Here is a 14,744-nt window from a genome sequence, read left to right as displayed (position 1 = left end):
GGTTTATAAGTCTAAAAAACTGGAAAATGTTAATTAAACAAGAACATGAATGTTATTCCAGATTTGAGCCACAGAATATAATAAAATCTTATTTTCATAAGTTCATATCATATTTTTCAAAGTTAATATGGGAAAGATAAAAGTTATTTCATCTATAAAATATTTCTAGTATCCTAGCTACTCAGGACGTTAAGATCAGAGGATAATGGGAAGTCAGCCTAGGCAGATAAATCTGTAAGATTCATCTCCAAGCCTAAAGTGGAGGTGTGGCTCAAGTGGTAGAGCATCAGCCTTGAATGAAAAAGTTAAGGGACAGTACCCAGGCCCTGAGTACTTAAGTATTGACATAAAATAAATTACACAAACATATAAAACATTACTAGTAATAATTCCAAGTAAACAATAAAATATGAAGTATTTATCATCAATACATCAAAAGTTGTTGAGCTAAATCTGTAAGATCACAATCCTAGAAACATGACATTACAATCACAGGAATATAAAAACATTCCTTGACATCCAGGAGACATCAGGAAAGGTTCTACAGCCATGAGAAATCAAGACAAAAACAAGATCCCTGTGCAATAACTGACCACTCAAAAACATTTACAATGTACAAGATACAATCATATATGTGTACATATGTGTGTATATGTGGGTATGCGTATAATGTATGCATAATGTGTACATAATTGTATGTATATATAAATCTGTGTAATTATGGACATATAATTGTATATGCATGCGTATTAAATATATGCATGTTGTATCTATACATGTATATATATATATACACACAAATTATATATATAGTTATAGAGATGTACATATGTGTGAATTTTTTAAATGTCTCTCAGAGTAGATGTAAGCATCATAAAAGTAGGGCAACTTTATTATGATATCATTATCTGGACCTATGTGTAAAGAAAACAGATCTTTGGTGGGCTAGAGACATGGTTCTGTGCTATGCAACTGCCTAGCAAGTTCAAGACCCTAAGTTCAAACAGTGGCAGCATCCAGAGAGAGAGAGAAACAGAGACAGAAAGAGACAAAGAGAGACAGAGACAGATACAGAGACAAAGAGAGAAAGAATTTAAAATAGTTATTTTCTAAAATATCACTAAATTCCAAATAATCAGAATTGCAGATATAAAATTAGAGCTGTTGAAAACATTTCTTGAAAATAAACAATGCATCTCTACATAATTAATAGGCAAAAAAGTAAGAAAAAGAAATTAAACAAAAATGAAAGAACTAAATAAAAATGCCTCATGCTGAAACATATGGAACACAATGAATCTAAACTGGGAAAGACTTTTAGAAGTACATATAAAAATAAAAATTGAAAATGTTTTATGATTTAAACATTTGATTGATAAAAGCCAAGAAAAAAAGTAAACTTCAGAAGGAAGAAAAAAATCATGATAGCAAATCTAAGAGCAAATAATGCTTTTCATTTATTCAATTACATTTTTACATTTTAAAGAAAATAACTTTAAAACTTTTCCACATATTGATTTTCTTGCTAGCATTATGCCTATTATTCTTACTTTCTGTTGTGACCTTACTTGAAATCTTCATTATCTTTTTAAAGAGTATAATTTCTAGAATTGAATTTTAGTATGAAACTTTTAAAATTCTTATATTATTTGTATTCATTTGAACACTGATTTTCTCAGGCCTTTCAGATAGCTATCATATAATCCAAAATACCTCTTCCTTTCTAATTTTTTTGTCAGTCATGGGTCTTTTTTATGCAACTAATTATTTATATTTATGTAAATTACATTACTGAAACTTCCTATAGTGTCAAAAAAGTGGAACAGATGGGCATCTTTTTTTTCTTTGTAACGTTAATGGCAATGCCTCTAGTGTTTCCTCATTAAATGAGATCTCAAATTCTGAAGGAGAGAAGTAGGGAGTGGTGGAGTATATGAACTGATTTATACTTTATATGTAACTATGTAAAGAAACATGTTTAATTCTAAATAAATATTCTAGTTGTATATTTGATAAATTATGATACAGTAAACATAACTCTAAAGCTACGATCAATGCTAATAAATAAAATAAGAGATAAATTTTTCAAGAAAAATAGAAGCCAAATGGTGCTGGGAGAATTGGATATCTATATACAGATTGAAATTAGATCCCTGTACCAATGTAAATTCAAAATTGATCAAAAACCTTAACATAAGACCGGAAACTTGAGCATTATACAGGAAAGAATATGAAAAAGCACTAGCACTTGTTGATATAGAAAACTCTCCACACAGAACTCTAGTAGCTCAGCAAATAAAAATGAGGATTTACAGGGCTGGGAAGGTGGCTCAGTGGAAGAGTACTTGCCTTGCATGCATGAGGCCCTGAGTTCGATTCCTCAACACCACATAAGCAGAAAAAAAAAACAAAAAGCCGGAAGTGGTTCTGTGGCTCAAGTGGTAGAGCACTCGCCTTGAGCTGAAGAGCTGAGGGACAGTGCCCAGGCCCAGAGTTCAGGTCCCACGACCGGAACCGCCCCCCCCCCCAAAATGAGTATTGACAAATGGGATTACATCAAGTTTAAATTAAAAGCCTCTGTATAGCAAAGGATGTAGCCACTAGGCTGAAAAGACAAATCTCCATAATAGAAGAAAAATTTTCACCAGCTATCCATAATATATAGAGAACTTAAAACATTGTACCACCCCAAGAATCAATAAACCAATAAAATAAATGAGTAAAGGACCTAAACAGACACTTCTCAGAAAAAGAAGCACAAATGACCAATGAATACACAAAAAAAGGTTCAACATGTCTGGTCATAAAAGAAATGCAAAATAAAATAACTTTGAGATTCTATCTCATTCCAATCAGAATGGCCATCAACAAGAATATGACAACAATGCTAATAAGGATATGTCTAAAATAAAATCTCATAAATTATCAGTGGGAATATAAATTAGTGGAACCACTAGGAAAGGCATTACAGAGATTTTTTCTCAAAAAATTTTTTGATCCAGAAAAGCCACTATTGGCATGTATATAATTCAGAATATAATTCAGAATATAATGATGGACTTGCACATGTGTGTTTATTGCAGCACTATTCAAAAGGCCAACTTACAGAAATGACATAGACACTGTACAATTGATTAGTGGATCAAGTAAATGTGGTATATATGTATAAACAATGGCATTTTATTCATCCATTCTCCCTTATTATTTATTCTCCCTAACAGGAAGAATGAAGTTCTGTCATTTTTAGGGCTATAGATCTGGAAAAAATCATATTAAGCAAAGTAAGGCAGGCATGAGACAAATTATGAAATTAAAAGAAGAAAAGAGAGACAAATATGAAGGAAAACAAAATTATGTAAAATAGTATAAAAAGCAACTAGTCTGTCTTAAAACTTTGTAAGAAAATACACAACAACAAATGGAAAAAATAAAATAAATATTTTAGTAAACTTAAAGGACAGGTTTCTAGTCCTCTAAGGAGATCAAGTATGTGTGCAGCAGTGAAAGATCTCTACCTACGCAACTCTTTTTTTTTCTTTGGCCAGTCCTGGGGCTTGAACTCAGGGCCTGGGTGCTGTCCTTGGGCTGCTGATTCTTTCTTTTTTCTTTTCTCAAGGTTAGCACTCTACCACTTAAGCACAGGCCCACTCCTGTCTTTTTCTGTTTATGTGGTACTGAGGAATCAAACCCAGGGTTTCATGCATGCAAGGCAAGCATTCTACCACTAAGCCACATTCCTACTAGTTCTCTTTTATTTGGCTGCTTTAGCTATGTAGTACCTGTTGAAAATAGAATCCTTACACTATTTGACTTGTTTGTTCTTTCATCTGTGGCACTTGTATAGCAGGCTTTCTCCTAGCTGATCCCAGTTTCTTATATCTTCAAATGTCTGGAGGTAGGATAGTAGGCCAGCTCTCTAGGCCAGCACTCCCTGAATCAGCACATAACCTTGCTAGGAGTTCCTAAATACAGGACAATCGACTCCTAAAGCTGCAGACAACTATAGGTATCTCTCAAAATGGCCACTGAACTGCAACCAAAGTTCAGGAAGAAGAGAGAACTTTCATAGTGCCAGTATGCCACTCTCAGGACTGCTGTCTGGTTGAACTATAATTCTAAGATGTACTGAGATCAATATCAATTGTGTTCTCTTAGTCTTGTATTCTCTTTTCCTCTCTCATTTCTTTTCTTTGAGGAAAGAAATATACTTTGATTAAACTTTTGAAATAGTACACTATTAATAAAGTGAAATAAGCCATACTCAGAGGGACAAATACTTCATTTTTGTCAGTTGCAAAATCTATACAAAAAGAAAATGTAAAAGACATTAAAAAGTGGGGTGAGGGGTCTATTTGGAAGGAGCCATTGTGAGAAAAGAGACAATGAAGGGGATAAGATTGAATGTCTGTATGAAAAGGCTAGAATGAAACACATTTAAAATTGCAAAAAAAGATCAAAAAGAGGGAGTGGGAAAGGGGAAAAGAAAATAACAGAAGGGGTGAGTATGATGAAAGTAGAGTATATGCATATATGGAAATACCACAATGAAATCCCTCACATTTTATAGTACATGATAGTAAAAATCTACTTTAAAAAGTAACACCATGATATATTTGCTATCGCTACAGATTCCTTCATAGCTGCTCTAGTCTTGTTGCCTGTTATAGATGTGCCAGATCTACCAATCTATAGCATTTAATAATCATAGATATTATGAAGACTGACTTTCTGCCATCATCTTCTACTGCCAACAAAAGCCCAGATTCTCAAATGTTATTTGCCTTTCCTAAGAATTCCTTATTAGAACTAAATAAAGACAGTGTACATCGAAGCCTCCTGAGGAGCATAGTAAGCAACTTATCCCAGTATACAGAGGATATTCATTTTTAACATTCTTAACTTCCTGTCCCTCTGACTCCTACTTTAATACTACATTAAAAGGCCTTGATATCTCTATTGACTGTAAGGAGTCCTGGAGCTGAGCTGTGAGACCAGAAAAGGATTAAGAGGTTGGAATGTGCCTTGACAGTACTCAGAAGGCTGAGAACTGAATCCTGGAAAGGTCAAATGGACAAGGCAAGACAAATGCATAAATTGGTACCCTTAATATGCTTAACTTAGAGCTGTTTGCACACTAAAAGCTTGAGTCCTTGGATGAATTCTGTGTTATGTTTAAATGTTTATCACTTCCCTCTACTCTCTAACAATAAGGGAGTCAATTAGTACTACGTATACAAACTATTTCTCACGTTGATGGATGTAACCAAAAGACAGATTGATACCCTAATTTCTGCACCTACCTGTAGTCACCTCAGATGTACTGAACTAAACAAGCTTGTTAACTGGAACTTGGGGTTCAGAAGCCAGTGAGTGCTGGACCCTCTGGTGTCCCCTTTCCTATCCTCCCTCTCCTGTCCCCTCTCATTTCTTAAGCTCTGGTATCCTGTTGTGCTGTTTGCAGGTAGCAACAATTGACAATATATCTTTGTTAAGTCAAAGTTTCAAAGAGATAGTCTCAGTAAATTACTGGAGCCAGATCCAAGTGTCCTTGACAAAGCACTAAATCCCAAGTCACAGATGAGTGCCCTATGTAAGGAACTCTCCTCTATGAAGTACCCAAGTTTAAGCCATTAAAAAACACCCCCAACACATTCCCTTGGTAACTGACAGAATTAGACAAGTCCTTGATTCCGTTGATGAGTATTCTATTTCTTTTATATGTAGTTTATTCTTTATAGAGTGAAACTGATGTTTCCTTCCTTTCTTGAGTATTTTATTTCTTTCATATGTAGTTTATTCTTCACATGTAGAGTAAAACATATGTTTCCTTTCTTTCTTAATTTCCTCCCTCCCTCCTTCCCTGCCTCCTTTCCTTCCATGGATCCTGAGGTTTGAATTCAGGCCCTGGGTGCTGTCCCTGAGCTTTGCGCTCAAGAATAGTGTCCTACCATTTGAGCCACGACTCTACTTCTGTGTTTTTTGGTAGTTAATTGGAGATAAAAATTTCGTAGACTTTCCTGCCCAAGGCTGAATTCAAACCACAATCCTCAAATCTGAGCCTCCTGAATAGTTTGGATTACAGGCATGAGCTACCAGTGCCTGACAAGACTTACATTTCTATGTTAGGTTATACTGAGATCTGACATCTGATTCTAGCTATTGGCATGAGGTAATGATTTAAAAAATGTACCTATCAAAAATGCAAGATATTTATCTACAGTGAGATCAGTACAGAGTCTCTCAGAGAAGAGAACCTGTTTTTCCTCAAAAATAGTAAAATTACTAGTCTGGAAGGTTCAGGAATTTTATGGGAATTCTCAGGATTTAGTTATATAAATTTCTCTAGCACAGCTGTAGTAGCTGAAGAGTATTTTTAAAAAATCATGTCTATTTAGAAAGTCAGAATGTCACCTTGTTTGAAAAGAGGGTCTTTTGTTCTAATTAGTTTAAAATATTGGATGAAATCAATCTTGATTTAGAGTGAATCCAAGGCTAAATTCAATTACTGCTTTCCTTATTAGAAAAGAAAGTAGAGAGGATAGAGAGTCACAGTAAAAGTGGTCATAGATGATGGCAAAGACTAGGGCTCTGTGGCCACAAGTCAAGGAATATCTGAGGTGGAAGAAAGGAAAGTATTTTCCCAAAGGCCTCAAAAGAAGCAGGGTCCAATCAACACCTTGGTTTCAAAATTCTGCCTCCAGAGCTGTGGAAGCAGTTGCTTCTGTATCTGGTGATGATAGGCATGCTCTAGCTATTGAGTTGAGATGAGACCTTATAAACTTTTTGCTAACAATGGCCTCGAACTGGGGTTCTCTTGATTTCTTCCTTTTAGGTAGCTAGGATTCCACCGGCCCCTGACCTTAAGAATTATTTTAATGGTATCTTAAAGGGTCCTTAGAGTGATTAATGGGCACTCTGCCCATTAGTTAATGGGCAAAATAAAGAACTCCCCCCAAATGCCAACACCCTAGTCCAGAAAACATTCAAGTGTGTTTCTAATGGGCTACAAAAATAGTTCAGTGGTACAGCATGTGCTTAACATGCACAAAGCTCTAGATTTAATCCCCAGAACCAAAGACACACAAAATAGTCTCTATGTTATACAAAGATTTTTTCATATATAATTAAGGTTTGTATGTTTATAGAGAAGGAGGGTCCTACAATATCCAGATTGGCCCAAATTAAGCATGAATCCTTAAAAGTATAGAATGGGTTTTTTGTTTGTTTTTGTTTTTGCCAGTCCTGGGGCTTGAACTCAGGGCCTGAGCACTGTCCCTGAGCTTCTTTTGTTCAAGGCTAGCCTGGGCACTGTCCCTGAGCTTCTTTTGCTCAAGGCTAGCACTCTACGACTTGAGCCACAGTGCTACTTTCGGCTTTTTCTGTTTATGTGGTACTGAGGAATAGAACCCAGGGCTTCATATATGCTTCCACTAAGTCACTCCCTGCCCAAGAGTACAGAATGTTTTTAAGATGTCACAAAGAGACTGCAAAGATGAATGAAAAATGGGCTTTAGAAATGAGGAAAAGAAGCTTCAAGTCAAGAATATATGGATCCTCTGAAACAAATCATATTCTTTTCTAGTTACCTGAAGGAATGAAATCCCACCAATATCTTGCTTTTAGCCCAATGAAACCTGGGTTTGACTTCTGGCATACTATATTAATGAATGAAAATGGTGGTGTTCTAATAAATCATTTAAAATAAATAGGAAATAGTGTCATGGACTGTACTTCTTGTCCCTGATCTAGACCAATCATGATTATTATCTTAACCAGAGTCCTGCTGATAAAAGACTGAGGCAAGAGCTGGGTGCCGGTGACTCATGCCTGTAATCCTAGCTACTCAAGAGGCTGAGACCTGAGGATCGGGATTCCAAGCCAGCTCGGGCAGAAAAGTCCATGAGACTCTTATCTCCAATTAACCACCAGAAAACTGGAAGTGAAGCTATGGCTCAAGTGATAGAGCTTGAACTGAAGAGCTGAGGGACAGCTCCTAAGCCCAGAGTTCAAGACCCACGACAGACCAAAAAAAAAAAAAAAAGACTGAGGCAAGCTTACATGCTAATCTTTCATAGAAAAGTACAAACTCAAGGTTGCAACTGAAGGGAAAGAGAAGTAAATCCAAGAAATAAAAAGCAAGAAGAGTCATTATTATGCTAACCATTAATTTATGGGAAGAAGCAACCACAGTCATTTAGCAGGTATTTCATCAGTATATAGCATAGTTCTAACAGTTTATGTGGATAAAAACATGACTTGGAACATCCCAGTGGGATGAATATAGGAAGAATTTATTCCTTATCTCTTGTCTGACAACAGTTAAAGTTTTCTCTCCTCACTTTAGTCGCATTACTTGACCCCTTGGCAACTGTTAGAGAAACCAGATTGTGCACCTTATGTTGTGGCATACCTTCAAAACCCAGAATTAATGAGGAGCTGAGCATAGCTAGTCAAATTCAGAAGATGTAGTGTGAGAAGTTAATTAACCCTGACATACCAGAGATGCTGGGCACAGCTAGTCAACTTCAGGAAGCTGTAGTGTATGAAGTCAACTAACACTGATATGCCTGAGATTTTAAAAAAGCTTAAAGTAAAACTTAAGACTTAAAACTAAAACCTAAAACTGAAAACTACTGACCATTATTAGAATCATTCATTCATTCATTCACTGCTCCTTCATCTAGTCAACAAATACTAATTTTAAGGTAACACTAAATGCTATGAACTAAATGTTAGATATAAAATAATAGAAAGATGCAACTTGTTTAGGAAGAATGAAAGCAAGAATAACAGTAGCATAATACTCACTTTCCCTTCATCTCTTGGGCTATCACTTAAATGTACAACTGGACCTGGATGAGTTTTAGTTGACCTGTAAATCAATACAAAATAGTAAGTAAAAACTAAAATACCTACTCAAAGACATTAAAATCATATTAGAATAAACTCCCTATATTCCAAACTTAAGCTCTTGTTAATTTGATTTCTGAGTTTTCTTTTTGAACTACAGTAGAATTGTTATTCAGATTTAGTTGATAACTGATTTGCAAGAATGCTACAGTAGGATAATTTCAGCATGTGTTATCCAAATTTGGATAGAAAATTCAAGCTTTATTTCAAATCTACACAATTTTTCATATTGCAATTTAACAATGCAGAATAAATGTAAAGACTTAGTTGGTTAAGAAAACATCTATGAATCAGAATTGATGCACTGACTACTAGTTTCCTACCTCATTTTTAAACATTCTTCATGGCCAATTTAATCCATTCTCATGGTTTCAACAACCATGTAAATTCTGATCTCTCTTACTTCAGACTCATACATTCTATATCCTCCCGTATCAAATTAACAGAATGTCATAAATATCAATAACTAAACATTCCTAAAATACTCGAATTTATTATTTTACTCCAGTATTCAAACTCCTGGTTTCTTTCACTAATTTCCATCAATATAAACAGTTTCCCAAGCCAAATTCCTAAAGGTCATTATTAATTTTTCCTTATTTGGATTTTTTATGTACTAGTACTGAGACATAAGCTTTTTCAAATTAAAGCTGAAGTCCACCAGTTGAGGAATACCTCCACTTCTTTTTGGAGAGAAGAGTCACACAAACTTTTCTGCCTGAACTGGCTTTGAACCAAAATTCTCAGACCTCAGCCTGCTTAGTAGATAGGATAACAGGCATGAGACATCAACGCCCGGCCTGGTTTTCTCTGTATTCACTACCTTATGTATATAACTTTAACCCCTCTGTACATTACTTGACAATAAAATTTTTAAAAAAATGAAATATTAATTGTAAAAAGGACTGCTCATGTGGTAGTCCTACATATGCATATAATGTACTTTGATAATAATCATTCCATCTATTATTGTTTTTTAATCCCCTTTCACCATTCACCTTTTAAAAAATATATTTTTAATGGGTCTCATTATGATCATCTTTCATCCAGACACTATGGGAGGGTGTTCCCAAAGTCTGTGACTTTCTCCTGTTCCTTGTTTTCATGTCCACAGAGTAGATCAGTATCAAGCCACAGGTTTTCTTTCAAGATGGCATTGCATAATTGGAAAACTTAACATTTCACATTAGTAAAAACTTAAATATTAGTGCAAAAAATAAAGTGATAATGAGCCTCAAGCACATATCCAAAAATGCTGTACATTTCACATGAAAGAGATTAATAAATCCCTTCTATTTGAACCCAAAACAGCATTTTAGTGAAGCAAGGGGGAAAAAAAGCTATGAAAAGGTATATGTACTGCTCAAGATTTTTATATTGAAAAAAATTCCAATCCCAAACCTCTAATCCTACTCAGAAGGCTGAGATCTGAAGATCATTGTGAAAAGCCAGCCCAGGTAGGAATGTATATGAGACTCTTATATCCATCTTAATCACCAAAAGACCAGAAGTAGAGGTGTGGCTCAAGCAATAGAGCACTAGCCATGAGTAAAAACAGCTTAGGAACACATCCAGGATTTGATTTCAAGCCTCAGAACCAGCACAAAATAAATAATAAATCCAATCCCACTAAAATGGATCATACTAAGGTTGATCATAAAACAGTGAAATGAGTTCCATGTATAACTTTTTTTATTGTGAAAATACTGTACAGAGGGGTTACAATTACATGGGCAAGATAATGAGTACATTTCTTATCAATCATTGTAGCCTCTTCCTTTGTTTCCCCTTCCCAATCATTCCCATCCTCCCCTAGCCCCCTCCACCCAAGCCTCTTCTCCTCCTGCCCCCCACCAAAGTTGTAAAGTTCATTTTCGACATAACGACTTGTACATCTCATTGTTGCAATGAGTCTACCTGTATAACTTGTATAATTATCCAATTTTATTATCTGAGTTTATATAAATCCAAATTATTAGCAGTAAAATAAACACATAGTATCATATCTCCTTATCATATCTACTTTTAAAAATATTTATGGTTTTGTTTTAGCCTAATATCATCAAATTAATTACAAATTACCAACAGAGAAATTCAATACACATTACACAACTACATAAAATACTTAAGCTAGTAAAAGAATTTACAAGTTCAAACTTACAGTTCAATTGCCTTGTTCCACATGATAACATATCCAGAAAGAATGAAAGATTCAATATTTACAATATGAGTATTTCCTCTTTCTGTGCCAACATAGAGCCATTTACTCTGGAAAGGTAGATGACAGTAAGTAATTCTGAAAGAAAGAAAATTACAATGAAAATATCTAAATTTCCATCTGTTCAGTATATTTTCCTTACACTTATACTCAGATGTAGTGATAGCTATATAAACAATAAGTTATTAATAAGAAGGTATGCCATTAAGGATGATAATCATTATAAGTATATATTGTATAACTCAAGTTAAACATATTTATCTCCTCCAATCTTTATCAATTCTGTATAGTAAAATCTTTCTAAATCTTTGCTTGCAGTTTTTTTTAAAATCTACCCTGTATTATTGTTATTTATCTCCAATTAACCACCAGAGCTGTGGCTCTAAGTAGCAGAGTACTAGCCTTGAGCACAAAATCCCAGGTCCTAAGTTCAAGCCCCACAACCAACAAAAAATGAAAAACAAGTTTACAGTTAATCTCTTTTCAGAACTTGTTATTGTTATTGAATCATAATTATATTTCATAGAATCTACTTGAGGAGTTAAAAGAGCTGAACAAAATTCTGACATGATGTGGACAGAGTAATTTTTTAAAGAACATAAATAAATTTACAACATGATTGTACTTTGTAACTTACATAAGAATAAAATATATAAACATGTAAATTAACCAAGTGCCAGTGGCTCATGCCTACAATCTGAGCTACTCAGAAGCTGAGATCCAGAGGATTGCTATTTGAAGCCAGCCTAGATAGAAAAGCCAATGAGGCTCCATCTCCAAAATAACTGGCAAATAGCTAGGCTAGATGCATGGCTCAAGAGTTAGAATGTTAGCCAAGCAATCAAGCCTAGTAAACACAAAGCCTTTGGTTTGAATTCCAGTAACAGAAAAAAACAAATTATAAAAAGGTTTTGTTTTATTTTTTGACAGTACTAGGATTTGAAACTGTCACTGGCCAAACTCATAGCCCTTTTTATACTTTATTTTTCAGATAGGGTCTTTAAGCTTTTGTCCTAGGCCAACCTTGCACCACAGTCTCCTACCAATACCTCCAATGTAGGTGTATTTACATTTATGTGTCACCATTCGGAGATGGTGAGTCTCACTAACACCTTGAATCTGCCCTCAAACTGTACCCCTCCAAATCTCTGTCTCCAAAGTAGAAAAATCTATTTAAGACTGAATGAATAGTGAACATTCAGCATGTCCAATTTATACTCTCTATCCAGTTCACTTATTGTTTTCAATACATACTTCTCTGAATTAAATATTATCTCTTCAAAGTACCATGCTAAAAGCACCCTGCTATATCCAACCACCAAAATGCCTGTTATAACATAAGCAATTAAAGAGGCAGCTGATGATATAATTAATATGTAATCTCTATGATGCTGGACAATTTTGATTAAAACATGAAATCAAAAATTGCTGTCCCTAGCGGGGTGCCGGTGCCTCACGACTGTAATTCTAGCTTTCAGGAGGCTGAGATCTGAGGATCATGGTTCAAAGCCAGCCGGGGCAGGAAAGCCCATGAGACTCTTATCTCCAATAAACCACTAGAAAAAAAAACTGGAAGTAGTGATGTGGTTCAAGCAGTAGAGTGCTCACCTTGAGCTGAAGAGCTGAGGGATAGCCTATGCCCAAGCCCAGAGTTCAAGCCCCACGACCGACAAAAAAAAAAAAAAAGAATTGCTGTCCCTAAGTGATATTAAATAATGTTTCACAGAAAATAACTTGATAGTCATATTTCTAAGCAAGGAAGGATCAATTTCCAATTCAATCTAAATTATTATTGATATGAAATTGAGAAATAATTTCATTTATTAGCAATTTGAATAATCTTTCTTTGAAAGAAAGATCAGACATTTTTTATAATTACAGACAATAAAATATGATCAGTGGATAAGGAAGTTACAAAGAAGCAAATTTGGATAAACAAGAATTACATTTTCAAGGACTAGAGTTCTTTAAAATTAAGTTATTCAAATTTGTAAGATATTCTTACCCTGTTCTTACATAAGTACTTTCAATAAATGATTTACAGACTCTTCCCAATTCTCAGAGGTTCTACAGTTTACATAAAACATCATCAGGGCTGGGAAGGTGGCTCAGTAGTAGAGCACTTGCCTTGCATGCATGAGGCCCTGGGTTCGATTCCTCAGCGCCACATAAGCAAAAAGAAAAAAGCCGGAAGTGGCGCTGTGGCTCAAGTGGTAGAGCGCTAGTCTTGAGCTGAAGAGCTGAGGGACAGCACCCAGGCCCAGAGTTCAGGCCCAGACCCCCCCCCCCCAAAAATCATCAGATTCTGGGGTGTTGAGGCCCAGGAGGAAAAATTGTACATAATCAAGATTATTAGGACAAACACAAAACAACAAAAGAGCATTTTCACTTACTTATAGAAAACTTCCATTTGTATATGAACCTTTTAAGACTTGAAATTTAAAAATAATTAGACAAAATAGCTTCCTGTCAGTTCTACAATGAAAACTATAATAATTTCTGTAGAGACTATTCAGAGAAGTTTATTTTCTTATTCTTACTATAAAAATAGAAATAATGTTTTCTAACTTCATTTAAATTTTGAGAATATTTCAATTTTCTCAGTGAGAGAACTAGATCACAGAGGCCAAGTGAGGAGCAGTAATAAAATATTCCTATAATTTTTGTTAAGGGTGATAAACATGGAGGCCTATGGGGAGCCACAAATCTCACACCACTTAGTAATAAAGAGTATCCATCCTTTGTCAGGGGTCATTGATTCCAATTGAGGAATCCTAACTTCAAACACATATATCAGTAGCAAGTAACATTTGCTCTCTTGCCAGTAAAATGTCAAAACTCACTGAAGAATTGTTTACATATGGCCTAGAATCTCATTAACAAAATACTCTAAAATGCCCAACCAGATTTAAATGTAAAATGTCAGAATTAAAAATTTAGTCAAAGAAAAAATATCCAAAATCGAATCTAAATTAATAAAAGATGTAAGCTAAAGGATGCAAAAACTGGGCAAAATCAAAAATATAGAAAAAAAAAAGGCAAAACAGAAAAACAATACTTTCACTTATGGGGGTGGGTGGGAAGAGAACAAATTCTCATCAGAACAAAAGGAACTAAGATGATATTCAAGTGCTTAAAGAAAAGTATCTGTCAACTCACAATTCTATATGTGGCAAAAATATCTTTCAGATATAGAGTTAACCCTTCATATTTGATGGTATAGTGTTCAAAGGAGACTGCCAATTAGGAAACCCACAAATGCTCAGGAAACAGAGACTTCAGTATTGTACTGTTTATGAATTATTTATATTTCCCATATAAACACCCAACTTCAACAAAAATACTATCTTTCAACAAATCTAAAATTTTTACTTTAACACTTAAATTGAGCATATTCACTTTTACTGTGCTTTTTAAGCACCATTTGCTTTTCAGGAGCCATATTTTTACAAACTCAAAGGCAAGAAAACACTCAGCAAATCATACAATGATTTTAACACAACCGAAAAGGCCAGAAGTGGCACTATGGCTCAAGTGGTAGAGCGCTAGCCTTGAGCTGAAGAGCTGAGGGACAGTGCCCAGGCCCACAGTTTATGCTCCATGACTGACAAAAAAA

At 34.9% G+C, this 14,744-nt stretch overlaps 1 protein-coding gene across 6 annotated transcripts in view; it reads right to left on the bottom strand.

Moving 5' to 3' along the window:
* The window catches only part of Stxbp5l (syntaxin binding protein 5L), a 179,963-nt gene that overhangs the window by 95,051 nt on the left and 70,168 nt on the right, over positions 1-14,744 (bottom strand). For all 6 annotated transcript variants that reach the window (XM_042668305.1, XM_042668311.1, XM_042668310.1 and 3 more), the window contains exons 6-7: positions 11,072-11,206; positions 8,809-8,872 (exon numbers count right to left, since the gene is read on the bottom strand). In XM_042668305.1, the coding sequence (XP_042524239.1) occupies positions 8,809-8,872; positions 11,072-11,206 (199 nt within the window). The remainder of the gene's footprint in view (positions 1-8,808; positions 8,873-11,071; positions 11,207-14,744) is intronic.

Source organism: Dipodomys spectabilis, unplaced genomic scaffold, assembly GCF_019054845.1.
Source record: "Dipodomys spectabilis isolate Male_0828 unplaced genomic scaffold, ASM1905484v1 ptg000017l, whole genome shotgun sequence".
Lineage (NCBI taxonomy): Eukaryota > Metazoa > Chordata > Mammalia > Rodentia > Heteromyidae > Dipodomys > Dipodomys spectabilis.
The sequence above is the reverse complement of the archived record's forward strand: the minus strand, read 5'-3'. Positions and strand labels throughout refer to the sequence as shown.